Genomic DNA, 23,047 nt, shown 5'->3' on the forward strand with positions numbered 1-23,047 from the left:
TACTCTACCATTTTTGTTTTGATTGAAGTTGGTATTTTAATGACCAGATGTGTCATTCATTTGAGGGCTATGCATGGTAGCCTCCACTGATGCAAGTTACCCAATCTAACTGTACTTTCAGGGCTCGAAATAACAATATTTAGGTGGTCGGACACACTGTCCGATCAAAAATTGATTTGATCACGAAGAAGCTAAACAAATGTCAATTAATGGTCAGAAGCCCATGATTTTTACTTGAAGCATGCTTTCATTTGTTGAGAAAAAGCATCACACAAAATGAATATCTAACACTAATGATCGCAACTTTGAGAGTTTTTGTGTGTAAATAAAGAAGTTACTAATTCTATGTAAATTACAATTTCTTTTGGAAATTTCACAACGCATCTGACAAATTTTTCGAAGGCACCGAAAGTAATTGGGTCAGACATGATGTCCGACTAGAATCGATTTGGGTCGGACATTTCAGCAATTGGGTCGGACAATGTCCGACAAAAAACTAGTAAACTCAAAAGTAAGGTATTTATCAAACCCACAGACGCAAGGTCCTTACTACATTACACCTCATACCACCCCAAACACACAAAAGAAAACATAATATATACACAAGCATTAAGATACCGATTACTAACCACCGACGACGCCATATACAAAGAAGAGTTAATAGACCTAAAGAAAACACTACTACTACGGGGATACCCCAGAAAAACCATCAACAAAAACTTCAACAAAACCAGAACCCTGACACAAAAGGACTGCCTCTTCCCAGACAAAAGCAAAAACAAACAAAGTAAACTTCAAAAACTTAAAAAACAAAGAAAAAATAATCTCAAAAAACCTACAAAACCTACACAACCGGATAAAAAAACCAGACTACCATTCACCATTGAATTCTACGAACACCTTTCGCCGATTAAAAATGCCTTACACAAACATTGGCACTTGATAAAAAATGACACAGAACTGAAAAAAATATATCCAGAAAAACCCTACATTGTATATAAAAGACATAAAAACTTAAAAGACACGCTTTACTGAAAAATAGCAGGTATATATATAAAAATAGCGCTCAATTTTAAATATATAGAGAATTTATATCGCAAATATATACACATATATATTCAAAACATACTTCTCCCCCTCAATGAAACCCCAGACCTTAAATATACCTTTTACACTTATAAAATTATGTGACAGGGGCCTCTTACCTTCGGACCCGAAAGACGTATCTGATACGTTCAGGAAGGGCCAAACACCGCACCCTGGCCCCTGACCACATAAAAAAGTTTTTTTTGGGCCGACAAAAAAGTTTTTTGGGCTGACAAGGAATTTCTTTGGCCGACAAGAAAGATTTTTTGGCCGACAAAGAAAGATTTTTTGGCCGAACAAAAAAATTTTTTTGGCCGTTAGAAAAAATTTTTGGGCCGACAAAAAATTTTTTGGGCCTGACAAAAGATTTGGACCAAATACCCCCGAGACTACCACTACACACCCCACACGCCCTATATCTGCACACCGCCCCGACTCTACTATATCTGAACACCGCATCGACTCTACTATACATCTAAGCTACATCTCAAGTACCTTGAGTGACCCCCCGGGGAGATACCAGAAAACCGTTAAACTAATCCCACCCTACACCACCTCCCGCAAACTACCGCCACCATACTACACGGAAACTCAAACTTGGCACCCATCAAGACACACTACCCTACTTAAAAATATAGAAAAACATCATCCACTACTCATCTATCTTAACTCTACCACCACCCTTACCACCCACGCTCGAACCACCCCCGTACACATTTATCTCACGGCAAACCACCCCACAGCACATATTAACAAAAAATGAAACCAATCCAAACAATGGACTACGTCATTAGCACAACAAAAGCTTTCCACCATGAGAGGGCCCAAACAAAAGGGCTGTCTATGGCAACAACAAACGCGCTATCGAAGCGAACCAATCACAATAAACCTGAAACAAGAAAAACCAATCATGACCCGGAGATAAGAACAACCAATCAGAAACAGAAAAAACCAAACACGTGACCATTGCACACAACAACTGCACAAAAAGAAACACGCGAACCAAAAACATCCTTTTTGAAGATAAACCACACTGACAAGATGAGCTCACAAGATCTATTTGAATCTGGTAAGTTCCTTACATATATTTACTTGATTTTTCAAGCTCCAAAACCCATAGAAATACATTAAAAAATACCCCACACCACTCCAAACAAAATTACTTTCCGAAAGAGTGTTCTCCATGAGGATGTTACCCACACACGAGTAACATGGCCCAACTATCATGAGAAGTTATCGAAATAAGGGCCGAAAACTTTGATTGAGTGATAGACTTTCGACAGAAGACCTCCGTAAACACTCTCGGAAAAATGAAACGCCACCATACGTTTTCATGCACAATGAACGTTCAAAAGTGATAAACCCTCGAAGAAAATCGAAAATTTCAAACCCAACCTACTAATCTATGGCAAATGCTATAACCCTCAGCCCATAGAAAAATATTAGGTAGTACTCTTATTCCCTCGACCATGAGGAAATTTGACGAAAGTCTTGAAAAGAATTTCGAAAAATGTTAAAAAATTGTCTTCAATTATGGGCAACTGCACATAATTAACTTATAGAGGAAACCTACACAAAAATAATGGGATGTAAATGACAAGGTCTTTACTACCCATGAAACACAATTTTTCCAAAAAACACTATCCAAAACCCCTTCAAAAAATTACACCAGATTATTTAAATTTAAAAAACTATAACCGAAAAATCAATTTACTATATGATAACTAATCAATCAGTTGAATAACTTACCAACCCAACAAAAATCTTGGACAACCAAAATCTACACAAACCAAAATATCCTTGCTCGACAAAAAATCGAGAAAACCTAATCATTCTTCAAAATAACGAAACCACCTTATCACCTCTATGAAAACTATGTCTCAACAAAAAAATTTTTCCTAAAAAACTTCAAAAAATTTTCTAAAAAAACAACAACAAAAAAAGTACGCAAAAAAACTTCAACTTCAAAAAAACTCACACATAACAAACATATCAAAAAAATTTTCAACAAATTTCGCAAAAAACTGAACACGAACGCTGAAAAATATATCAACAATAGAAATAATATGGTCCAACCATTATATTCTATTATCCCCCATTATTTAAAACAGTTTACATTCTTTCGACTACGAACTCACCATTATACATAAAAAATGAGAAATTATACAAAGAAAAAGCCCCACTCGTATTTTAAAGTTTATTTCTTTCATAAGAACACATACCAATTAACATCATACCACTACACTAAATTGACTTAAGAACTAATTACAAATTCTTATAAATACAAAGAAAAAAGAAAAACCCCACTCTTATTTTTACAGCTCACCACTTTTATAAGAACACAAATTAACATTGCACAATTACACTAATTCAACTAAAGAACTGAATATAAATTCTTATAAAATACGAATGTGCACAAAACTCAAAATAGACCCCACCCCAAATCTTTATATACAAAAAAATACACATAAACTCTTATAAACAAAATATTACAACCACAATAAACTTCATAGATTACATATATAAAAAAACCGTAGAAGCTCTTAGAAAAAGAAGGCATGGCATATATAGACAAACTACACCTAAAACGTAAGACACCACGACAAATACCAATTGTAATATTGAATACTAAAAACAAACCTAATAAACTGTGATCCCTAGATTAGAATCATTTAACTTCTTCACTATATTACCTCTACAGGAAATGAGGAAAACATCTCACCACCAATGACCACAGCCAAGACCACCAAACCAACCAAGGAAAACCTCTCACCACCAATGACCACAACCAAGACCACAACCAACGCCGCAAAACGAACCGCGAGAACACTGGAATACAAAGATCCCCCAGAACAAAACATAGACCCGTTCCTCGAGGAAATCGACAGAACAATCACACTAACACAACGTGCAAACACAGAGAGACAACAACAGAAGGTATCACACCAAGCCGTACAGGAATATAAATGGCATACACTACAAGCAATAAGCACCAACAATCAAATTATGCAACTAACCAGACACAGGAACAAAGAAACCGTACCGATAGGCTTAATACCAACTGTGACATCAAAGGTCACGAACCAACTCAACACTGACCACCGAAAACAATGGGACAAAATACTGACAAAAGCAGCACATGAACTAAGAGACGTCCTAATCGAACACCACACCTCAAAGAAGGAATACCACAAGGGACTTAGAGAACTGGCAAGAGAGAAACTTTCTGACGAGAACTTAAAAACGGTAAATGAGGAGATCCAAAAACAAAGACGGACACCACCGCCCACCGAAAATAAACGCCCCAACAATAAGAGAAGACACAGCCACCACGACGACCAACAACAAGAGTCAAAAAAGTGATTTATAATGTATATAATGTAAATAGTAAAACTCATAAACAAGAAAAAGATATACCTGCAAACAAAAAAACCAAAACGGATACCTTCCAAAAATACCCACAACTAGACATAAACCACTACCACAAGAAAACAACACAAAAAACAAAAAAATACTACTGTCAAAAACTTTTCGAACATGACGCTAAAAAAAGTAGAATTGAACCTGTTAGATAAAGGACTAACTTTTGTACCAACACCAAAAAAACACACACATAAAAAAACATATACAACACGCCCTAAGAACCTTTACAAATATAATATTCACTAAATATTTTTTCTCGAAAAAGCCTTCAAAACCAAAACTTTTATATAGAACTAAACAATGGAAACCACCAATCCCCACAATAGAACATTAAAAGCATACATTAGAAAAACTAAATTTGAAATCAACAGATTTATACAAAAAAACAAAAACAGAAGCCTAAAACAAAACTTGAACCTGCACGAGACTAAAACATTAAAAGATTATCCCAAAACAAAAACATCGAAATAAAACCAGCTGATAAGGGTGGAGCCCTGGTCATCATGAACAAGACCTGCTATAAATCCAAAGTTTTCGACCATCTTAACGATGAAAAATCATATGAGCTAATAAAGGAAGAACAAACCTCAGACCTAAAACCAACATTGAAGCTTTCTTAACCACCATAGCCTACCACTACCATATTGACAAAAACACATTTGAATACTTAATACCACCAAACAAGCCACGCATTGGCCTATTCTATATAACACCAAAAATCCACAAACCAAAAATCCCAGGAAGACCAATTGTTTCCGCAGTGAACTCGGTAACAGAGAACATTTCTGAATTCCTGACGAAATGTGTCCAACCACTAACCTTAACACTAAAATCATTTATCAAAGATACAAAACACTTTCTACAGAAAACTATAGACCACAATTCGAGCAACACAACATACCTAGTGACATTTGACATCAAATCCTTATACACAAACATACCCCACGAAGAAGGCATAGAAGCATGCCTACACTATATAAATAAAAACCACCTAGATATACCAAAATTCACCCCAAACAACAGAATTCTTCACACCCTGTTCCTTTTTATACTCGAAAACAATTATTTTGAATTTAAAGACCGGAAATATAAACAAAAATTTGGTACTAGCATGGGAACGAGGGTTGCCCCTAGCTACGCAACCCTGTTCCTAGGAAAAATGGAGGAGGATAAAATACTAATTGAACCATTCAAATCAAAAATCTCCAAATACTCAAGATTTTTGGACGATATCTTTTTACTATGGAACAGTAGTCTAGATGAACTACTCAAGTTTGAAAAATACCTAAACAATATCCACCCAACAATAAAATTCACGATGGAATACTCGACCAAAGAAATCAACTTCTTGGACACGACCATATACATTGATGAAAAAACTAGTAAACTCAAAAGTAAGGTATTTATCAAACCCACAGACGCAAGGTCCTTACTACATTACACCTCATACCACCCCAAACACACAAAAGAAAACATAATATATACACAAGCATTAAGATACCGATTACTAACCACCGACGACGCCATATACAAAGAAGAGTTAATAGACCTAAAGAAAACACTACTACTACGGGGATACCCCAGAAAAACCATCAACAAAAACTTCAACAAAACCAGAACCCTGACACAAAAGGACTGCCTCTTCCCAGACAAAAGCAAAAACAAACAAAGTAAACTTCAAAAACTTAAAAAACAAAGAAAAAATAATCTCAAAAAACCTACAAAACCTACACAACCGGATAAAAAAACCAGACTACCATTCACCATTGAATTCTACGAACACCTTTCGCCGATTAAAAATGCCTTACACAAACATTGGCACTTGATAAAAAATGACACAGAACTGAAAAAAATATATCCAGAAAAACCCTACATTGTATATAAAAGACATAAAAACTTAAAAGACATTTTGGTTCATACACGCTTTACTGAAAAATAGCAGGTATATATATAAAAATAGCGCTCAATTTTAAATATATAGAGAATTTATATCGCAAATATATACACATATATTTCAAAACATACTTCTCCCCCTCAATGAAACCCCAGACCTTAAATATACCTTTTACACTTATAAAATTATGTGACAGGGGCCTCTTACCTTCGGACCCGAAAGACGTATCTGATACGTTCAGGAAGGGCCAAACACCGCACCCTGGCCCCTGACCACATAAAAAAGTTTTTTTTGGGCCGACAAAAAAGTTTTTTGGGCTGACAAGGAATTTCTTTGGCCGACAAGAAAGATTTTTTGGCCGACAAAGAAAGATTTTTTGGCCGAACAAAAAAATTTTTTTGGCCGTTAGAAAAAATTTTTGGGCCGACAGATTTGGACCAAATACCCCCGAGACTACCACTACACACCCCACACGCCCTATATCTGCACACCGCCCCGACTCTACTATATCTGAACACCGCATCGACTCTACTATACATCTAAGCTACATCTCAAGTACCTTGAGTGACCCCCCGGGGAGATACCAGAAAACCGTTAAACTAATCCCACCCTACACCACCTCCCGCAAACTACCGCCACCATACTACACGGAAACTCAAACTTGGCACCCATCAAGACACACTACCCTACTTAAAAATATAGAAAAACATCATCCACTACTCATCTATCTTAACTCTACCACCACCCTTACCACCCACGCTCGAACCACCCCCGTACACATTTATCTCACGGCAAACCACCCCACAGCACATATTAACAAAAAATGAAACCAATCCAAACAATGGACTACGTCATTAGCACAACAAAAGCTTTCCACCATGAGAGGGCCCAAACAAAAGGGCTGTCTATGGCAACAACAAACGCGCTATCGAAGCGAACCAATCACAATAAACCTGAAACAAGAAAAACCAATCATGACCCGGAGATAAGAACAACCAATCAGAAACAGAAAAAACCAAACACGTGACCATTGCACACAACAACTGCACAAAAAGAAACACGCGAACCAAAAACATCCTTTTTGAAGATAAACCACACTGACAAGATGAGCTCACAAGATCTATTTGAATCTGGTAAGTTCCTTACATATATTTACTTGATTTTTCAAGCTCCAAACCCATAGAAATACATTAAAAAATACCCCACACCACTCCAAACAAAATTACTTTCCGAAAGAGTGTTCTCCATGAGGATGTTACCCACACACGAGTAACATGGCCCAACTATCATGAGAAGTTATCGAAATAAGGGCCGAAAACTTTGATTGAGTGATAGACTTTCGACAGAAGACCTCCGTAAACACTCTCGGAAAAATGAAACGCCACCATACGTTTTCATGCACAATGAACGTTCAAAAGTGATAAACCCTCGAAGAAAATCGAAAATTTCAAACCCAACCTACTAATCTATGGCAAATGCTATAACCCTCAGCCCATAGAAAAATATTAGGTAGTACTCTTATTCCCTCGACCATGAGGAAATTTGACGAAAGTCTTGAAAAGAATTTCGAAAAATGTTAAAAAAGTCTATGAAAATACCAGCAGCGAATTGATTATTGTCCAGAGACTTCCTAACTAATTCAGTTAGTGCAATAAGGGCATGGTTTGTGTTATGGCCTTTCCTGAAACCAAATTGATTATCAAAAATGATGTTGTGTTTATTTATGAAATCCGTCAGACTAGTGTGAATTATTTTTTCAAAAATTTTGTTAATATTTGATAATAAGGAAATGGGTCTGTAGTTGCCAATATCGAGTTTAGATTCTTTTTTATGGAGGGGTTTAATCGCTGCCCTCTTCAAACATTCCGGATATATAAAGTTTCCTTTTGAGTTGTTCTTCAAAAAATACACATTATTTTGGGACCCCGGTCCAGGCCCTGCGATGCCGGTTTTGGTCCATAGCCATAGGCTAGGGCTGCGAAATTATGCAGCGATAAAACGGAAAATCACAACGCCAAAGATGCAGAATTTCGCAGCGTTGCGGATCTATGCAATTTGCGCCCCGAAGAAGTGCCCCGAACTGAACGGGTGTATTGCCTGCCTCGGAAATTCATACATTTCCTTCTCTCCCCTTGGAAATTTTGAATTTTGGTGAAAACTTTTGCCCTTGGAGATCCTGTGTCATCTGTCCCCTGCCCTGTTACAGACAAATTCTGGAATGGCCCAATCAATAAATTTTGTGTGGACAACGCAAAGAAGATGGGTCGAAACAAAATGGTCACATCCTTGTTGCTTGAAAAAAATACCTATTTGAAAATTGCCATATCTCGTTAGCTATGATATACTTACAGCTAAATGTAAACTTGACTGAGGAGTGAATGCTAATGCTGTCACTTTTTCCAGGACCATGAGGACTCCAACGTCCAAAAAAGTAGTGTGGGAAATTCGTGTGTTTGCTTCGATACCACGATTGAGCCTCTGGATAGCGGTCAGAAGAGTAATTTCACGGCTACCGATATCAAGCCTCTGCTTGATCCGCTAAAGTCGTTTAGCCTCTGAATAGATCGGCAACCGGTTCTATTTATACCCTCTAGAATTTATCAAAACAAACTTACTGTCATTCTTTAGCCGACCAAGATGGTGAGTCTAGTCAACAACTTTTTCCACTTTTCTTCCTGTGGAAATCATCAGAATCTTTCAGCCAAACATTTTCAAAAGTTCTAAAGTTTCCTTTGTTATCATTGAATTTCAGTTCCTTGGCTTTATTTTCCGGCTTTGTAACATCTTTTGGTGTTTTATGAACGAATCATTAGAGCTTCAATGGTGTTTTCAGCATATTCGATTTTTTTTGTCCTAGACCACCAGATTGAAGAAGAACCGAAAGAAGAGAGGGCACGTCAGTGCTGGTCATGGCCGTGTTGGTATGTTAAAATTTTACGAGTACATAAGTGTGCCAGAAGAGTAACTGTAATCGTAACCTTGCTTGAAAGTTTAACCTCTCCATTAAGTATTAATTCACTGAGGAAATTTTGTTTCAATCACCTAAAGATGCTTGATGGATTTTTTTTATCATTTCTCCAGGCAAACACAGAAAACATCCCGGTGGTCGAGGAAAAGCTGGTGGCCAACATCACCACAGAACACTTATGGACAAGTACCATCCTGGTTACTTTGGTAAAGTTGGTATGAGATATTTCCACAAAACCCTCAATAAATACCACTGCCCAACTGTCAATTGTGATAAATTATGGAGCCTTGTCAGTGAACAAACAAGAAAGAACTATGCTGGAAAGAAAGAAGGTCCAGCACCAGTCATTGATTGTGTTCAGGCAGTATGTTTCATTTATATGTCATTTGTTTATGGAAGCATTATTTAGTTGTGTGATTTCAAAAACTTTCTTTGCTGAGGCATCAGGGGGCCACTCGCACATCAATTTTTCTCATGTTAGCAGTTGGGTGTTTAAGATGAAAACATCAATTATTGCTCTACACGGTAATTATTGTTGAAAGCGTTAATTTTTTCGATGATAAATAATGATGATTCAGCATTAGATCTTTGAAAAAATTGTTGTTTTTCACCCAACTGGTTAGGTTGGGCGGGTTGGTTCAAGTAAGAGATACTAATTTTGAAGATCTATTTTTCATAGTATCTGGTCACTCATGCTGAAAAGGACATGTTTTTGATTTTGTTTTGATATGTTTGGTAGTTGTTTTTTCCTGTACCATATCTTATGCTGGCTAGGCTACGTTTATCTTCCTTTGTTTTGAGAGTAAAACTCCTACTCTTCGCAATATCACGTGCGTTTGGTTTGGGAAACGCGAAACACGAACGCAAACTACCCATGTCTAAACTTTTCAATATATCTCCAGAACTAACAGATTTTTTGAAATTCTGTAAAAAGGTCTAAGTTCTTAATAGTTTTACTATGTTCTATGAAAAAATCATAAGCATCAGTCAAATACTCGTTCATCTATTTAAGATTGAAGACAAAAATTTGCGAAGAAAAATAAACCTTGAGCACATAAAATGCTTTTTTAAACACTTTTTTCCACCGAAAAACAAATAACTTTTACAGACTTACCTTACCCAAACATTGAAGAAGCCTCTACTAATTAACCTTTCCAGCGCGCAACTTTTAAAATTTTCACGCTGTCAGCGCGCAACATTTTTTCAGAAAATAGACATGTTCAGTTATTTGATCATAACTCAAGAACTAGGAATGTTTAGAAAAAAAGTAAGGTATCCCTGAAAAGCTACTTAAATTCTACAACTTTTAGACCAAGTACCAATCCAAATAAAATATTCCAACAAAAATGGTAGCATCACGTAAACCAGAGTTTTTTTTCACGTTTTGCGGTAATGTCACTTTTTTTGCATTTTTCACTTCTAGAGCAAAAAAAAGTGGGGGGAAGTTAATTAAAAAATCTGTCTTTGGCTATTTATCAATCTATACATCATTTTGAAGTAATATACCAAAAATCAGCATCCAGAAAAATCTGTATGTGTCACACCAGCCTCCCAAATATCGGTCACTTTTGCCAAAAATCACGATTTTCGGCTAAAAAAATCCAATATATACAATTTTGAAGTATTTTGATGATAATGTGTTTCCAGAAGCAGCTACAACATCAAAAATGGTGTAAAAGTATTCCCCAACTATCTAAACAACACTTTCAGTCAGTATTCTTAGCTCCTGAAGCTTTTGAAGGGTATTGGCTACCGTGAAACTAGATGGCATAGTCGGCGACAGTTGCAAAGTTTCCAAAAACCGTAAGCCTTTTGAGGCAAACTCATTGCTATCAAATCTGGTCTCTTTTGCCCATAAGGAATGCTAAATGTCATCATAATAATTCCATGTGGCTGTTATGTGGTTCCTGCCATCATTTTGATCCATATAAGCTGTAATCAGGACATCGTTATGAGCCAAGAATTTCGGGGATCGATCGACCGTTGCTGGTGGAGCGGAAGAAGTAGTGCAATTCAACATAAATCCAGGCTTTTCAAATTCTTTGGTGCTCCTTTGAAATAAATGAGGTGTAGAAAACACTTTTGCATTGAATTTGTCCACTTTCCATGCTCCAACCTGAATAAAAAGTAAAAAGTACTGTAAGTTTGGGTCGACACCGATGGTTTGTCGAGAAAAGTGGTCAAAGTGACAAATAAATGGAATTTTTATGCTAAAAACAAAACACAAAATATAAGATATACTTACTGGATGTTTTGCCATTATAAAAACAATGTTTCCATGAAGAAAAGTGGCCTAAACCAGTCAAAAAATCCAAGAACTTTAGCAGTAAGTTTGAAAAACCCATTTCTTGGTCGCCATCTTGATTCAGTGTTTTTCTCTACCTTTTCTCCGAAATCTGCTGCCTCACCACGTGATCAAAACATTACATCACCATATATCAAAAGAAAGCTTAGAACCTCTACTTTCCGTTTCTCTTTACTTCTACGGCTAGCAAAGAAGCCAATGGGAGAAATATAGCTTAGAAGATCACTATGTCAAAAAAACGTATATACTCGTCCGCCGGAACGTATGCTCGACGACTATACTCGTCCGCCGGGCTGAAAAGGTTAAAGTAAATGAGATAAGATAAGATAAAACCTTAAAATCAACCAGAATTTACAACCTTTCGTCCAAAGCAAAAGACGTGCTTTTCTCGCCCCCATTTTGTTTTCAAATGAGAATTCTAGAGAATTCCATTCGTTTCCAGCTCCCGCGGTCTTTTTTCATCCAATCAGATTGCGCGATTTCACTTTCGCTTTCTCTAGTCCAATGAGACTGCGGGATTTGAGTCATGTGACATCTCTATTAAAAAACCCGCGCGAAATACAGGGGGTCACAAATAGAAATACAGGGGGTCACACTACTGGCTACAGGAACTGAAAGCAAGCAATTAAGGCTAATATTTTTGTTTTTTCTGAAGGACAAAAGGTATAGGAAGCTTTACTGAAAGAGGGATAAGGCTGGGACAATCTATTTAAAAGATATGGACATAAAAAAGGCACTTTTTTGGGTGATAATTAAGGTTTTACTTAGAAACTTTAATTCTCTTACCCCCGTTTCGGGCCTCCCTGATATGAGCAAGGGAACCATGATGGATCGCATGCGCACTGAGGTTTAAATGATACAATAGAGTTTTGAAAACCTAAGCCAATCAGCTGTGTTTTAAACATTATTTTATTTGAAATCTCAATTGATAAACATATTTTGTGAAAGTTGTCTATTATGTATAAACCTATTAATAAGCAATTTCCGGTGGGGTCTTCTAGTGGCCGCCCATAGCAGTGCCTATAGTCCAAGAGTAAGGCCTAAAAGCCTGGAGCTGTCTATTGTGTAGACTACTGGGAGCCAAGCTATTTAATTCGAATGGAAATTATTAAGTTATCAAATTTTAGAGTAATGAAAAATTCATAATTTCTTTTTTAGGGATACTACAAAGTCCTTGGAAAAGGGTTATTACCAAAACAACCTGTCATCGTAAAAGCTCGATTCTTCAGTCGAAAAGCAGAAGATAAAATCAAGAGTGTTGGAGGCACTTGTGTATTAACTGCTTAAATTGTGAATAAAAAAATCTGGTGGGAATTGCTATGTCTCTGTTATTTAGGGATTGTTGTTGAGTTTGATTGTACAATAAAGGAAGGTTCTATAATACTATTTTCATCTTCAGTGCAATGAATGTGATAGCTTTTACAAAGACAAGGCTTTGAAATGAAAGACTCGTGATATTTTGTTGAGTGTTAAGACCATCACTTGAATTATACAATCAAGCTTGATTTGTTTGTATGAGCCGTCTTTTTTTTCTGTATCAACATTATTGAGCTTTGAGTAATTTTGTACACTTGTATAAATTGCAATGTTGTGATGATTTCTTATATCTGTCAATCCTCTGAACAAAATGAAGATAGATTATAACGATCTGAACATTGCTAAGTACCTCTTTTTCTGATGTAATATTTTATCTTTATTTATCCCACTCAAATTATTCTGCTAGTGATTGGGCCTTTCAAATGGCAAGATGGTTTTGAAATTTACTTGTTTGATCGTGTTATGGTCATCAAATTGTTATTGAAAAAGGACTGATGTGTTATGATGAACTTTTAAATCTGTCAATCCTCTGAAAATAAAGTGAAGACAAATCAAATATTGTTCTGAACGTGTATGTCCTTTTCTTTTCCATTAATGAAGACAATGGAATATTGTTCTGAACGTGTATGCTCCTAATTCGTAATTAAGCATAAAGATGTTATGAACTTTTAAATCTGTCAATCCTCTGAATCAGTATGAAGATACACCAATCATTTGCTCTGAACATCTTTTCTCTCGACATTCGCTTTAGTCCATCTAATGTTTTTACATGCGTATTTCTGTTTCATATCAGGACAGTGTCTTGCTATTAGTGAGAGCTACAATCATGGTGGAAATATATTGAGATTTTAGTGTGTTTTAACGTTTTTCAGAATTTAAAGTTCAGGCGAGAATGGCTATTTTAGCACTTCCACTTTCTTTCATTGAATATTTCGATTTTAGAGGGTTTGGTGGCTTCTAGGCTATATTCCAAGTCTTATTCGAGCAAATTTGATTAAGTCTCATCAACTCTACTTTCCAACTGTAGTTAAAGGTGCTTAAAAATCATTTGTGGTGTTTAAAATTTCACCGGGAACTCCCTTTTGTCTCAAACGAAAAATCGAGAAAAAAATTTACTACCCAGGGTAGTTAAATACTAAAATGGGTGGTATCTATGTGTTAAATCTTAAATATTTTTACTACCCGGGTACTCTTAGGTGCCAAATAAACAGGGGGGACATAATTACCGGGGGGTTGGAAAATGGAGTTTTAAAAACCCTAAAAAGGGTCAAAATAGACTAAATTTAGGCTTTTTAGAGTAAAACAAGAAACTTTCCTTTTGGGAGCTGGGAATTTTTTAAAAAATTAATAAACGGGGGTCCTAATAACGTCCGGGGGGTTGGAAATAAATTAACAAGCGGGGGGCCGTTTATTTGGCCCCTAAGAGTAGTTAAAACTGGTAAAATAAGCAAATTTAGCTATTTTTGTAATTCTTTTAATTTGAAAATGCTGAAAAAATCTGAAATTTTTTATGAAAAAATTATTTGTTGTTTTCTGCAAACAAAAAATTCTCGAAATTTTTTGTTAATATAAAAAAGATTTTAATTCTAGGACAAAACATTAGATTCTGCACTAAGTGAAAAATGTGTCACAGAAATAATCATTTTTTTAGCTTTTTTGGAAAATTAGTCCGAAAAGCAACCAAAAAATAGGTGGTCTCCATGACAAATTGTCCCAAAAACTTTTACTACCAGGGTAGTAAAAAAACCTCTTAAAATTACCGGCTACCGAAAAAGAATAACATACATCAAAAGTACGATTTTGAAAGTAAATGTAGTATGAGAGTAATATATAACACATATAATACGTATAATAAATAAATATACCACCTGTAATATGCTTATTTGCCTTATACACGTGCGCTGAGAGCATGGAATGCTATTTTATACTGTCAATTCATATCCATTTATATTTCCTGCATGACATCATAGAGGTATAAAGAAAAACAGGAGTTGAATGTGTCGGTAATTGGTCGTTAAAGTCTTTTGATTTCATGTTTTTTTTTTTATAAGCATACAAAAATCCGAAAACAGGCTCAGAAATGCTTAGGTCGAAAGCTTAATAAGGCTGAAAAATGCTTGAGGGGATGCTTAAATCTAAAGCATAAATTTAGGGAAATACTGAAAATTGGTAAAATTCCAGCCAAAAAAAGCCAAAATCAAGAAAAAAACATTTTACGTAGGCTCAAGTAATGCTGGCCATATGCTTAATTTTTCCCCATATCTGAGCCTAGATATGCTTATAAGTGCAATGCTTATAAAAAAAAACATGTAAGTATTTTGGCTTTGCTAACCAGCACCTTACCATTTTCATGATCTTAAAGTCAATATGTTTGGTACTGGCTAATTTGTACTTTTGGGCTACATTAGTTTAAATTAGAAGATTTTCGGTCGCCGAAAAGTTTTACAAACTCCCGAACTCGAAAATAGCAACTCACCAACTAGAACATTACCTAGACTCATTTCGCGGGTGGCACTATTGGGTTTCAATATTTTCATGAATTTGTGCCTTTTACTGTCAAATCGTGCATATCGGTTGTTGAAAATTATGTAGTTTATACATGGCACTAACAAGCCACGGTGTATATCACACCTTTATACAATCAAATCATTAAAAAAGAGAAAATTTTCTTTCTCGTGAATGATGTTTAGATTTTGCTTTTAGCAGCTGTAGTTCCTTCATCTTGCTGTTCAACATCTTGCTAAAGCCATTATAATATTTGGCAGTCAAGAACACCTTCAAATTAGCATATTATAGGCTGATTAGCCTATCATAGGCTATTTAGCCGAAAATCTATAAAAACCTCGATTTCAAACGAAGTATAAATAAAAATAGTCGCGTCTATTTTTCACCATTACTTTATTGCCCAAAGCCAAAAGAATCTTTTTCACTTAAACTGATATAACATTCAATTTTGGAAACAGAAATATGAATAAATTTATTATCCATCGGCTAACTAACCGATTATGTATAGGCTAATTTTCTGATAGTGATAATAAAGTTCTGCTGAATCGACAAAAAGCCCGATTTTCTTACCCTGCACATGCGCACACATACGCAGTACCTGACCCAAAGTCAAAATTTGTCATGAGCATTTCTCTGACAATGAGAAACCATGTATTCCTTAGAGAAGACATGAAATTAAAATTATACTTAAAGGATAAAGGCGACTTATAGGCATATATTTCTAGTCTTTGAGTCCCCTTTTAAATTAAAGTCAAAGCAAAAACAACCTTATTTAACGGATTCAAGGAACATTTATCCCTTTTTGCTGCTTGGCCAATTTTTGTTTACCTTAAGGGAGCTTATTTTGGCGGCAACTAATTTTGGCGAATTTGGCGAATTTAGTCGAAATTCGCCAAAATTAAATATTTTTCTCACTCGCCAAAATTAAATTTTTTGTTTCCTTGCCTAAATAACCCCTGAAATTCATCAAAATAAGGCAAAATAGAACAGATTTACGCTTTCATTCGCCAAAATTAGTTCCCACCAAAATTAAATTTTTTTAAGATTTTCGCTGCTCGCCAAAATTAGTTCCCGCCAAAATAAGTTCCCTTAAGGTAATGTGGTAGATCACGGACTGTATTTACTTTTTGTTCCGTTCTATTCGACGTCTAAATACTAAGTGTAGTGTAAAATCAAAATACAAAAGAATTTATAGGCCCACGTGACCCTAATAGTCACGTGATCAAAACACAAAATCGAAAGTACAAAGTTCGTCCATCACACTCCCCACCAAATAATAAAATCGTATAAAATAAACCCTAATTTCCTAGTTCTAGTGTCCGGGAGTGTATGGTAAAATAAATTTCATCTTTTCTTCGTCCACGAATTTGATCTCACGTCTATGAATTTCGTCTTCTTCGTCCGAGACTTCAAGTGGTATAAGTTTATTTACTGGTCGCCGCAAGTACGAAATACGTCCAGTCTCGGTAACAGTTCTAACAGTTGCAGCACGAATTTGACCATCATTGCTGGGTATAAGTTTCTCAATAATTCCGACTCTCCATTTGGAGCGGGCTAACTTATCATCCATAATCAATACAATGTCATTTACTTTGGTAATAGGTTGTCGTTTCATACGTTTCTGTTTCCAGTGTTCTCTTAATTCAGTCAAATACTCCTTGTTCCACCTGTTCCAAAAGTGTTCTAACAAAGTTTCTAGATATTGTACACGCTTTTCGACTTGGGCCGTTTGTTCCCCAAGTTTCTCGGCAACCGTGTTGATTCTTCTTCCAAAGATGAGGTGATTGGGCGTTAAAGCTTCTTCCATTTCTGGATAGACGTATGTTAAAGGTCGGTTGTTGATCATTACTTCGATTTCCATTAATACTGTCAATAATTCATTAAATCGTAAGGTAGAATTTGATAATACCTTTCTCAATGGGCGTTTGACTGATTGCACTAAACGCTCCCAAAAACCACCCATCCAGGGGGCAGCTTCAATACTGAATTTCCAGTCTATATTTCGAGATGATGCAAAGTTCTGTACAGTTTCACTGACAAAATTAGTCCCATTGTCAGAACGTACTATGTCGGGTGCACCGTGTCGTGCAATCAAACGTCGTAAAATCTCCACACATTCATCAGCCGAAGCGTCTGCTGCAATGTCGAGGTGAACTCCTCGGCTACTGGTACAGGTAGCAACCGAGATCCAAGCTTTGTATAATTCCTCATCATCTCCGAAAACGTTCTTAACATGAAGAGGTCCTGCGTAATCAAGACCAACGTTTTTGAAGGCTGTCGTTCCGGTTACTCGATCTACCGGAAGTGAAGGTGGTTCTGGATAAGCGTATGGTTTAGCATTTACTCGTTTGCACGTATTACAGTCAAATAGTGCTTTTCGTACGAAATTTCTTCCTTTAGGTATCCAGAATTCTTGACGTAATTCAACTAAAGTGTCTCTAACACCGGCGTGTTGGATACTGTTGTGGACATCATAAACAATCATTTGGGCTAGCCGACTGCTAGGCAATAAATAAGGGTACTTCTCGTTGAACGTAAGATTTGCGTTGTCTAATCGTCCACGACATCGTATCAAGCCGTCATCGTCTAAGTAATTTCCTAAGTTTCTTCCGACGTCGTTCAAATTTTTGATGGATAACTGTTCGTGTTTAATCCATAACTTTCTGGTATCCGTCAGTTCTTTGGCGGATAGCCACGGTCCATTCTGGTTGTTGTTGGTAGGTAAACGTCCTTCTTCTTTCTTCATTCGGATGTTTCTTATGAACCTCATGACCCATGCCGTAACACGGATGAGTTTCAGAAACGAATTGTAGCGAGTGAGAGGTATGAGCTCCCTTAAATCAATTTCAGTAGCTGGTGCTGACAAAGCAATCACCGGCTTAACTTCTTCTTTGTATTCATCAAACTTGTCACCAGGTAAAAGTTGTGGCCAAGAGGTTTCCGGCAAAGCCAGAAATTTTGGTCCTCGAAACCACAAATCTCCAAGTTCTCCTGGTGAACTTCCCTTGGAGATTATGTCTGCAGGATTTGACTTTGAAGGCACTAGGTGCCAACATGCAGACTCAGTCAATTTGCGGATTTTACAAACCCGATTTTCTACGAAACGTTTAAAAGTTTTGTCTTCATTGATGATCCAACAATAAGCACACGAAGAGTCTGTCCATAAATGTGTGCGATCATCAAGCGTAAAAACAGAGCTCAATTCTTCTCTAACTGTTTGAGCTAAACGTGAAATCAATAAAGTTCCCAAAAGTTCTAAGCGGGGAATACTTTTCACTTTGTTTGGTTTGACTCTAGATTTTCCTGCAATCAAAACAACTTTGATTTTTCCAGAGTTGTAAACGAATCTCAAATACATACTTGCACCAAAAGCGACTTTTGATGCATCAGAAAACCCGTGTAATTGTACGTTAACGAATGGGTCTTCAAATTCTTTCAAAGAGTACAGTCTGTCAATTTCAATTTTACAGTTCTCAAGGCCCTTCAAAATAGAAATCCATCTGCTCTTTAAGGTTTCGGGTAGGGGGTCGTCCCAACCAAGCTTCTCTTTAAACAGTTCCTTCAAGAAGCATTTCATTGTTACCACGACTGGGTTTATCAGCCCGAGAGGGTCGTAAATTGAAGCGATAAAATGCATAACATTTCGTTTCGTTAATGGCTCAATTTGATTTTGTAAAAGTTCATCGAAATCAAAACAAAGTTTATCATCTGCTTTGTTCCACGAAACTCCGAGTACCTTCGTTTGTTCTCCCTTTTCTAATTCATTCGATCCAAAGTCTTTCACTATCCAACTTTCTAGATTTTTGGAGTTGGATTTAAATTTTCTCAAGTTGAATCCACCCTCTTTCAGTTTTGTTTTACAGTTATCGTAAAATTCAAAGGCAGATGATTCGCTTCCAGCCCCAGTAGTTAAATCGTCTACGTGGATTGATTCTAAAAATTTCGAAGCGAGCTCAGGCTCATCAGTACAATTTCTTTGCATGTGTTCTTGTAGGGTGGCACTTAACAAGAAGGGAGAGGGCGTCGCACCCATCAAAACTCGACAAAAACGGTACTCAATCAATTCGTTGTTCTCAAAAGTTTCCTTATCTAATTTGAAAGGGTCCTTGAACCACAAAAATCTCATATAATCTCTGTCATCTGGGTGGATTGAAATCTGGTGAAACGCTTTTTCTATATCGCCAGTCAGGGCTACATTGTGCGAGCGAAAACGAAGTAAAACCCCGAAAAGGGAGGGTGTAAGTGAGAGTCCAGTGTGGAGACTTTGGTTCAGCGAAGGAGAGCCATGTGTCTTTGCACTAGCATCGAAAACAATACGTAATTTAGTGGTCGTTGAGCTTTTGTTCTCAACACCATGGTGCGGCAAATAATGAACTTCATTTGGCTTTTCATGTCCCGCCCTCTCTATTATTCCATCTTTTAGTTGCTGCTGGAAAATTTCATTGTAATCTTTCAAAAGACTTTCATTGTTTTTCAGTTTGTTCCAATTTGAATAGAGACGTTTTCGACTAAGTTCATAATTGTCATTCAGCTGTAAACGATTTTCTTTAAAAGGAAGCCGCACTTCATATCTATTGTTTTGAATTCAATAGACTTCTCAAATTCCTCAAGTACACAATCTTTCTCATTTTCTACAATGCCTATTGTTTCTAAATCGTTGAACCTTTTGAATTCTTTCAATAAATTTTTCTCCTCTTCAACAGCGACTTTCAAAGAAAAGGTTTCAATCATTGTAGAATTGGTTTCTAAAGCATTGTTCGAATTATTAATCGGTCCACTCAAAATAAATCCCAAAATTGAGCTTGAAGCCACTGGCCCTCCATTTTCTCCTTGAACTACACCCGATTTGAAAAATTTCCAATAATTGTCCGCCCCTATCAAAATGTCAATTTTCTTTTTGCCACTTCCCCCATCTGCTAAACTCAAACCTTGAAGGTGGGAAAATTCCGATTTGGCTAAGTCAATATTCTGTCCACTAAGAGGCTTACAGACTTCATTCACAAAAGCAGACACATTCACGTTGTCATGACCAAACTTGGCTTTCACAGTAAATTCAACTCTATCTAGTTCTTTCACGGAATGCGAACCCCCAAACACCTTGATACTAAGACGCTTTGTGTCGGTGGTTTCCAAATTCAAAGCATTCCTGGCTTCTGGAGTGATATAGGATAATTGAGATCCCAAGTCAAATAAAATTCTACAGTTTGTCTCTACCCCCTTGGAAAAAATAACTGCTTCTGCTGTTTGCAACAAAACTTGATCAGAGTTGGAGAGTAAATTAACAGTTTCTAAATCGATACCTGTAACGGTTGAAGTTGTGTTTTCAGCTGTCTCAGTTCTTTCAGTTTTGTCATCATTTGCTTTTTCGGTACCCTGATCCCCTGTATCCGCAGCTGGCTTAATCTCGGTCCTCTCAGTCTTTTTTCCAAAACACAAGGATGTATGGTGTTTCTTTCCGCATTTGAAGCATGTAAAATTTCTCCGACAGTTTTTCGATAAATGACCTTTCTCTAAACAAACAAAGCATAGGCCCTTTCTTCTGATTATTTGCTTTCTCGCTTCAATATTTGACACCGTTCGACAATTGTGGGATTTGTGTTTCCCATCACAAAAAGTACACGAGTTTTTTCTCGATTCACCTCCGCCAACGTGGAGGCCTGCAAATTCACCGAAATCTGACACAGTTTCTCCAATAGTGTTAAGTTTTTCACGTGCAAGAATTTCCTTTTGCAAAACTTTCAAAATGTTCTCTGCGTCCCAAATGTCTGAATCTGACTTTTGACTGATAATAAGTTTCAAACTGTCCGGTAATTTCGAAAGAATAACAGGTACGAGTAAAGGTCCGTAGTTTTTCACGAGTAGACCAAATGCTTGAAGGCTTCTAATTTGTGATTCCGCCGTATCGTAAAGAATTCTCAACCCAATAATGTCTTTCACGTTCATAATTTTGGGTAATTCTAACAGTTTGTTCATGTGGGATGAGATAATGATTTGCTCGTCTCCAAATCGTTCTTCTAAGAGTTTCATTGCTATAGGATAATTTTCGTTTGAAAGTGCAAGTCCCGAGATGGTTTGTTCGGCTTTTTCTGTGAGGAGGGATTTCAAATAGTTCATTTTTTCCACTCCTGACAATTCATCATTTTCTCCGACCGCTATGTTGAAAGAATCAAGGAACGGTTTCCACTTCAGAGAGTCTCCGTTAAATTTTTGTAAAGTTAATTTAGGAAGCTTTGTCGTCGCTTTCCTACCACTACTACTCCCACTGCTCGAGCTCAACGTATCAATACTATTTTTCTTCAAGAAGTTAATTATCTTTGTGATTCCCGTCGTAACATCAATTCCGAAATCGACGGATGTTTTCAAATCTGTCTCTAATTCATCATCATCTTCGATTAAATTTAAAATGTCATTGTCTAAGGCTTTCACTGTTGCCTCTTGTTCCTGAATAGTTCTCAATAATGTTTGCAATTCGACTTTCAAATCGTCATCATATTCCTTTTGGAGCCCATCCTTTGCTTTCACCAAAAGTCCTGTCAATACATTCTTGTTTGCAGTGCGTCTGCGTTTCATTCTCTTTAAGTTTTGCTCAGCCATCGTGTTTCAACAGAGGTGGGGGGTACTTACTTCAGCAATTTCTCGACAAATAGTTCGTAAAAAAATTCTCTGACTCTAGAAATCAACAATTTCAAATTCCAATCTCTTTGAATATTTCAATTTCCAGATAGGTGTAATCAATCAGCAACACCAAACAAATTTCTCTTTATCCAGTAAATCAACAATTTCAAATATCAAACTTTGAACATTTCAATTCCAGATAAATCAAAAATCAACAATTTCATACTCTCCACAAAATATACATCCAAGGGGGGAGTCTACAAATCAAACCACTCCAAATTTCAAAACAAAGTTTTCTATTCAATAACCAAATAATTCTCTTTTTATTTGATTTCTTTTTCTATTATATTTTCTTTTTATTTATTTTCTATTTTTTCATCCGGTCGTTGGACCATTGTGGTAGATCACGGACTGTATTTACTTTTTGTTCCGTTCTATTCGACGTCTAAATACTAAGTGTAGTGTAAAATCAAAATACAAAAGAATTTATAGGCCCACGTGACCCTAATAGTCACGTGATCAAAACACAAAATCGAAAGTACAAAGTTCGTCCATCACAGGTAATTTAAAAATTCTTATTTTTACCCAACACGATTCGAGAAAGTTGGCGGTAAAACTTTGGGCACTTTTGAATAAAAAAATACTTGGTATTTTAATAGCTTTTTACTTAAAAATGCTGGTTTTTAAGATAGATATAGTTTCTTACCCTGAGTACATATCAGAGGTTGAGTTTTCATAGAACATAATAAGGTCAATATATGATTTTGGCCTGTGCTTTTGAGTTTCTATCCTAAAAAGATTTTGTTATCGGATAGGTTTGGCGGCAGACGGTAAATTAAAAAATAAACCAGCTGCGCTGGAAGCTCCGGCTTTAGAGATTAAAAGAAGTGAAAGATGAGCTTGTTGAGTTAGTTGTGTTCGTACGTTGCCCACA

The 23,047-nt window shown here is 36.5% G+C and overlaps 3 protein-coding genes and 1 long non-coding RNA gene across 4 annotated transcripts; 2 read left to right on the forward strand and 2 right to left on the reverse strand.

Moving 5' to 3' along the window:
• The first annotated feature begins 1,068 nt into the window (after nucleotides 1-1,068).
• LOC136798223 (uncharacterized) lies at nucleotides 1,069-4,573 on the forward strand. Its single transcript, XM_067054803.1, has 2 exons — nucleotides 1,069-2,155; nucleotides 3,788-4,573. The coding sequence occupies exons 1-2, from the start codon at nucleotides 2,128-2,130 to the stop codon at nucleotides 4,447-4,449; spliced, it is 690 nt and encodes a 229-aa protein (XP_066910904.1). The 5' UTR covers nucleotides 1,069-2,127; the 3' UTR covers nucleotides 4,450-4,573.
• Nucleotides 4,574-8,954: 4,381 nt separating this feature from the next.
• Nucleotides 8,955-12,990, forward strand: LOC136798225 (large ribosomal subunit protein uL15-like). Its single transcript, XM_067054804.1, has 4 exons — nucleotides 8,955-9,043; nucleotides 9,261-9,324; nucleotides 9,485-9,735; nucleotides 12,835-12,990. The coding sequence occupies exons 1-4, from the start codon at nucleotides 9,041-9,043 to the stop codon at nucleotides 12,961-12,963; spliced, it is 447 nt and encodes a 148-aa protein (XP_066910905.1). The 5' UTR covers nucleotides 8,955-9,040; the 3' UTR covers nucleotides 12,964-12,990.
• LOC136798224 (uncharacterized) lies at nucleotides 10,817-11,982 on the reverse strand. The gene is made up of 2 exons (XR_010845362.1): nucleotides 11,617-11,982; nucleotides 10,817-11,487 (listed from the first exon to the last, which is right to left on the reverse strand). It is a non-coding gene; the product is annotated as an uncharacterized lncRNA (long non-coding RNA).
• Nucleotides 12,991-16,600: 3,610 nt separating the features above from the next.
• Nucleotides 16,601-22,666, reverse strand: LOC136798226 (uncharacterized). The gene is made up of 2 exons (XM_067054805.1): nucleotides 20,799-22,666; nucleotides 16,601-19,431 (listed from the first exon to the last, which is right to left on the reverse strand). The coding sequence occupies exons 1-2, from the start codon at nucleotides 22,090-22,092 to the stop codon at nucleotides 16,811-16,813; spliced, it is 3,915 nt and encodes a 1,304-aa protein (XP_066910906.1). The 5' UTR covers nucleotides 22,093-22,666; the 3' UTR covers nucleotides 16,601-16,810.
• Between the last annotated feature and the right edge of the window lie 381 nt (nucleotides 22,667-23,047).

Source organism: Clytia hemisphaerica, unplaced genomic scaffold (genome assembly GCF_902728285.1).
Source record: "Clytia hemisphaerica strain Z4C2 unplaced genomic scaffold, Clytia hemisphaerica genome assembly, whole genome shotgun sequence".
NCBI lineage: Eukaryota > Metazoa > Cnidaria > Hydrozoa > Leptothecata > Clytiidae > Clytia > Clytia hemisphaerica.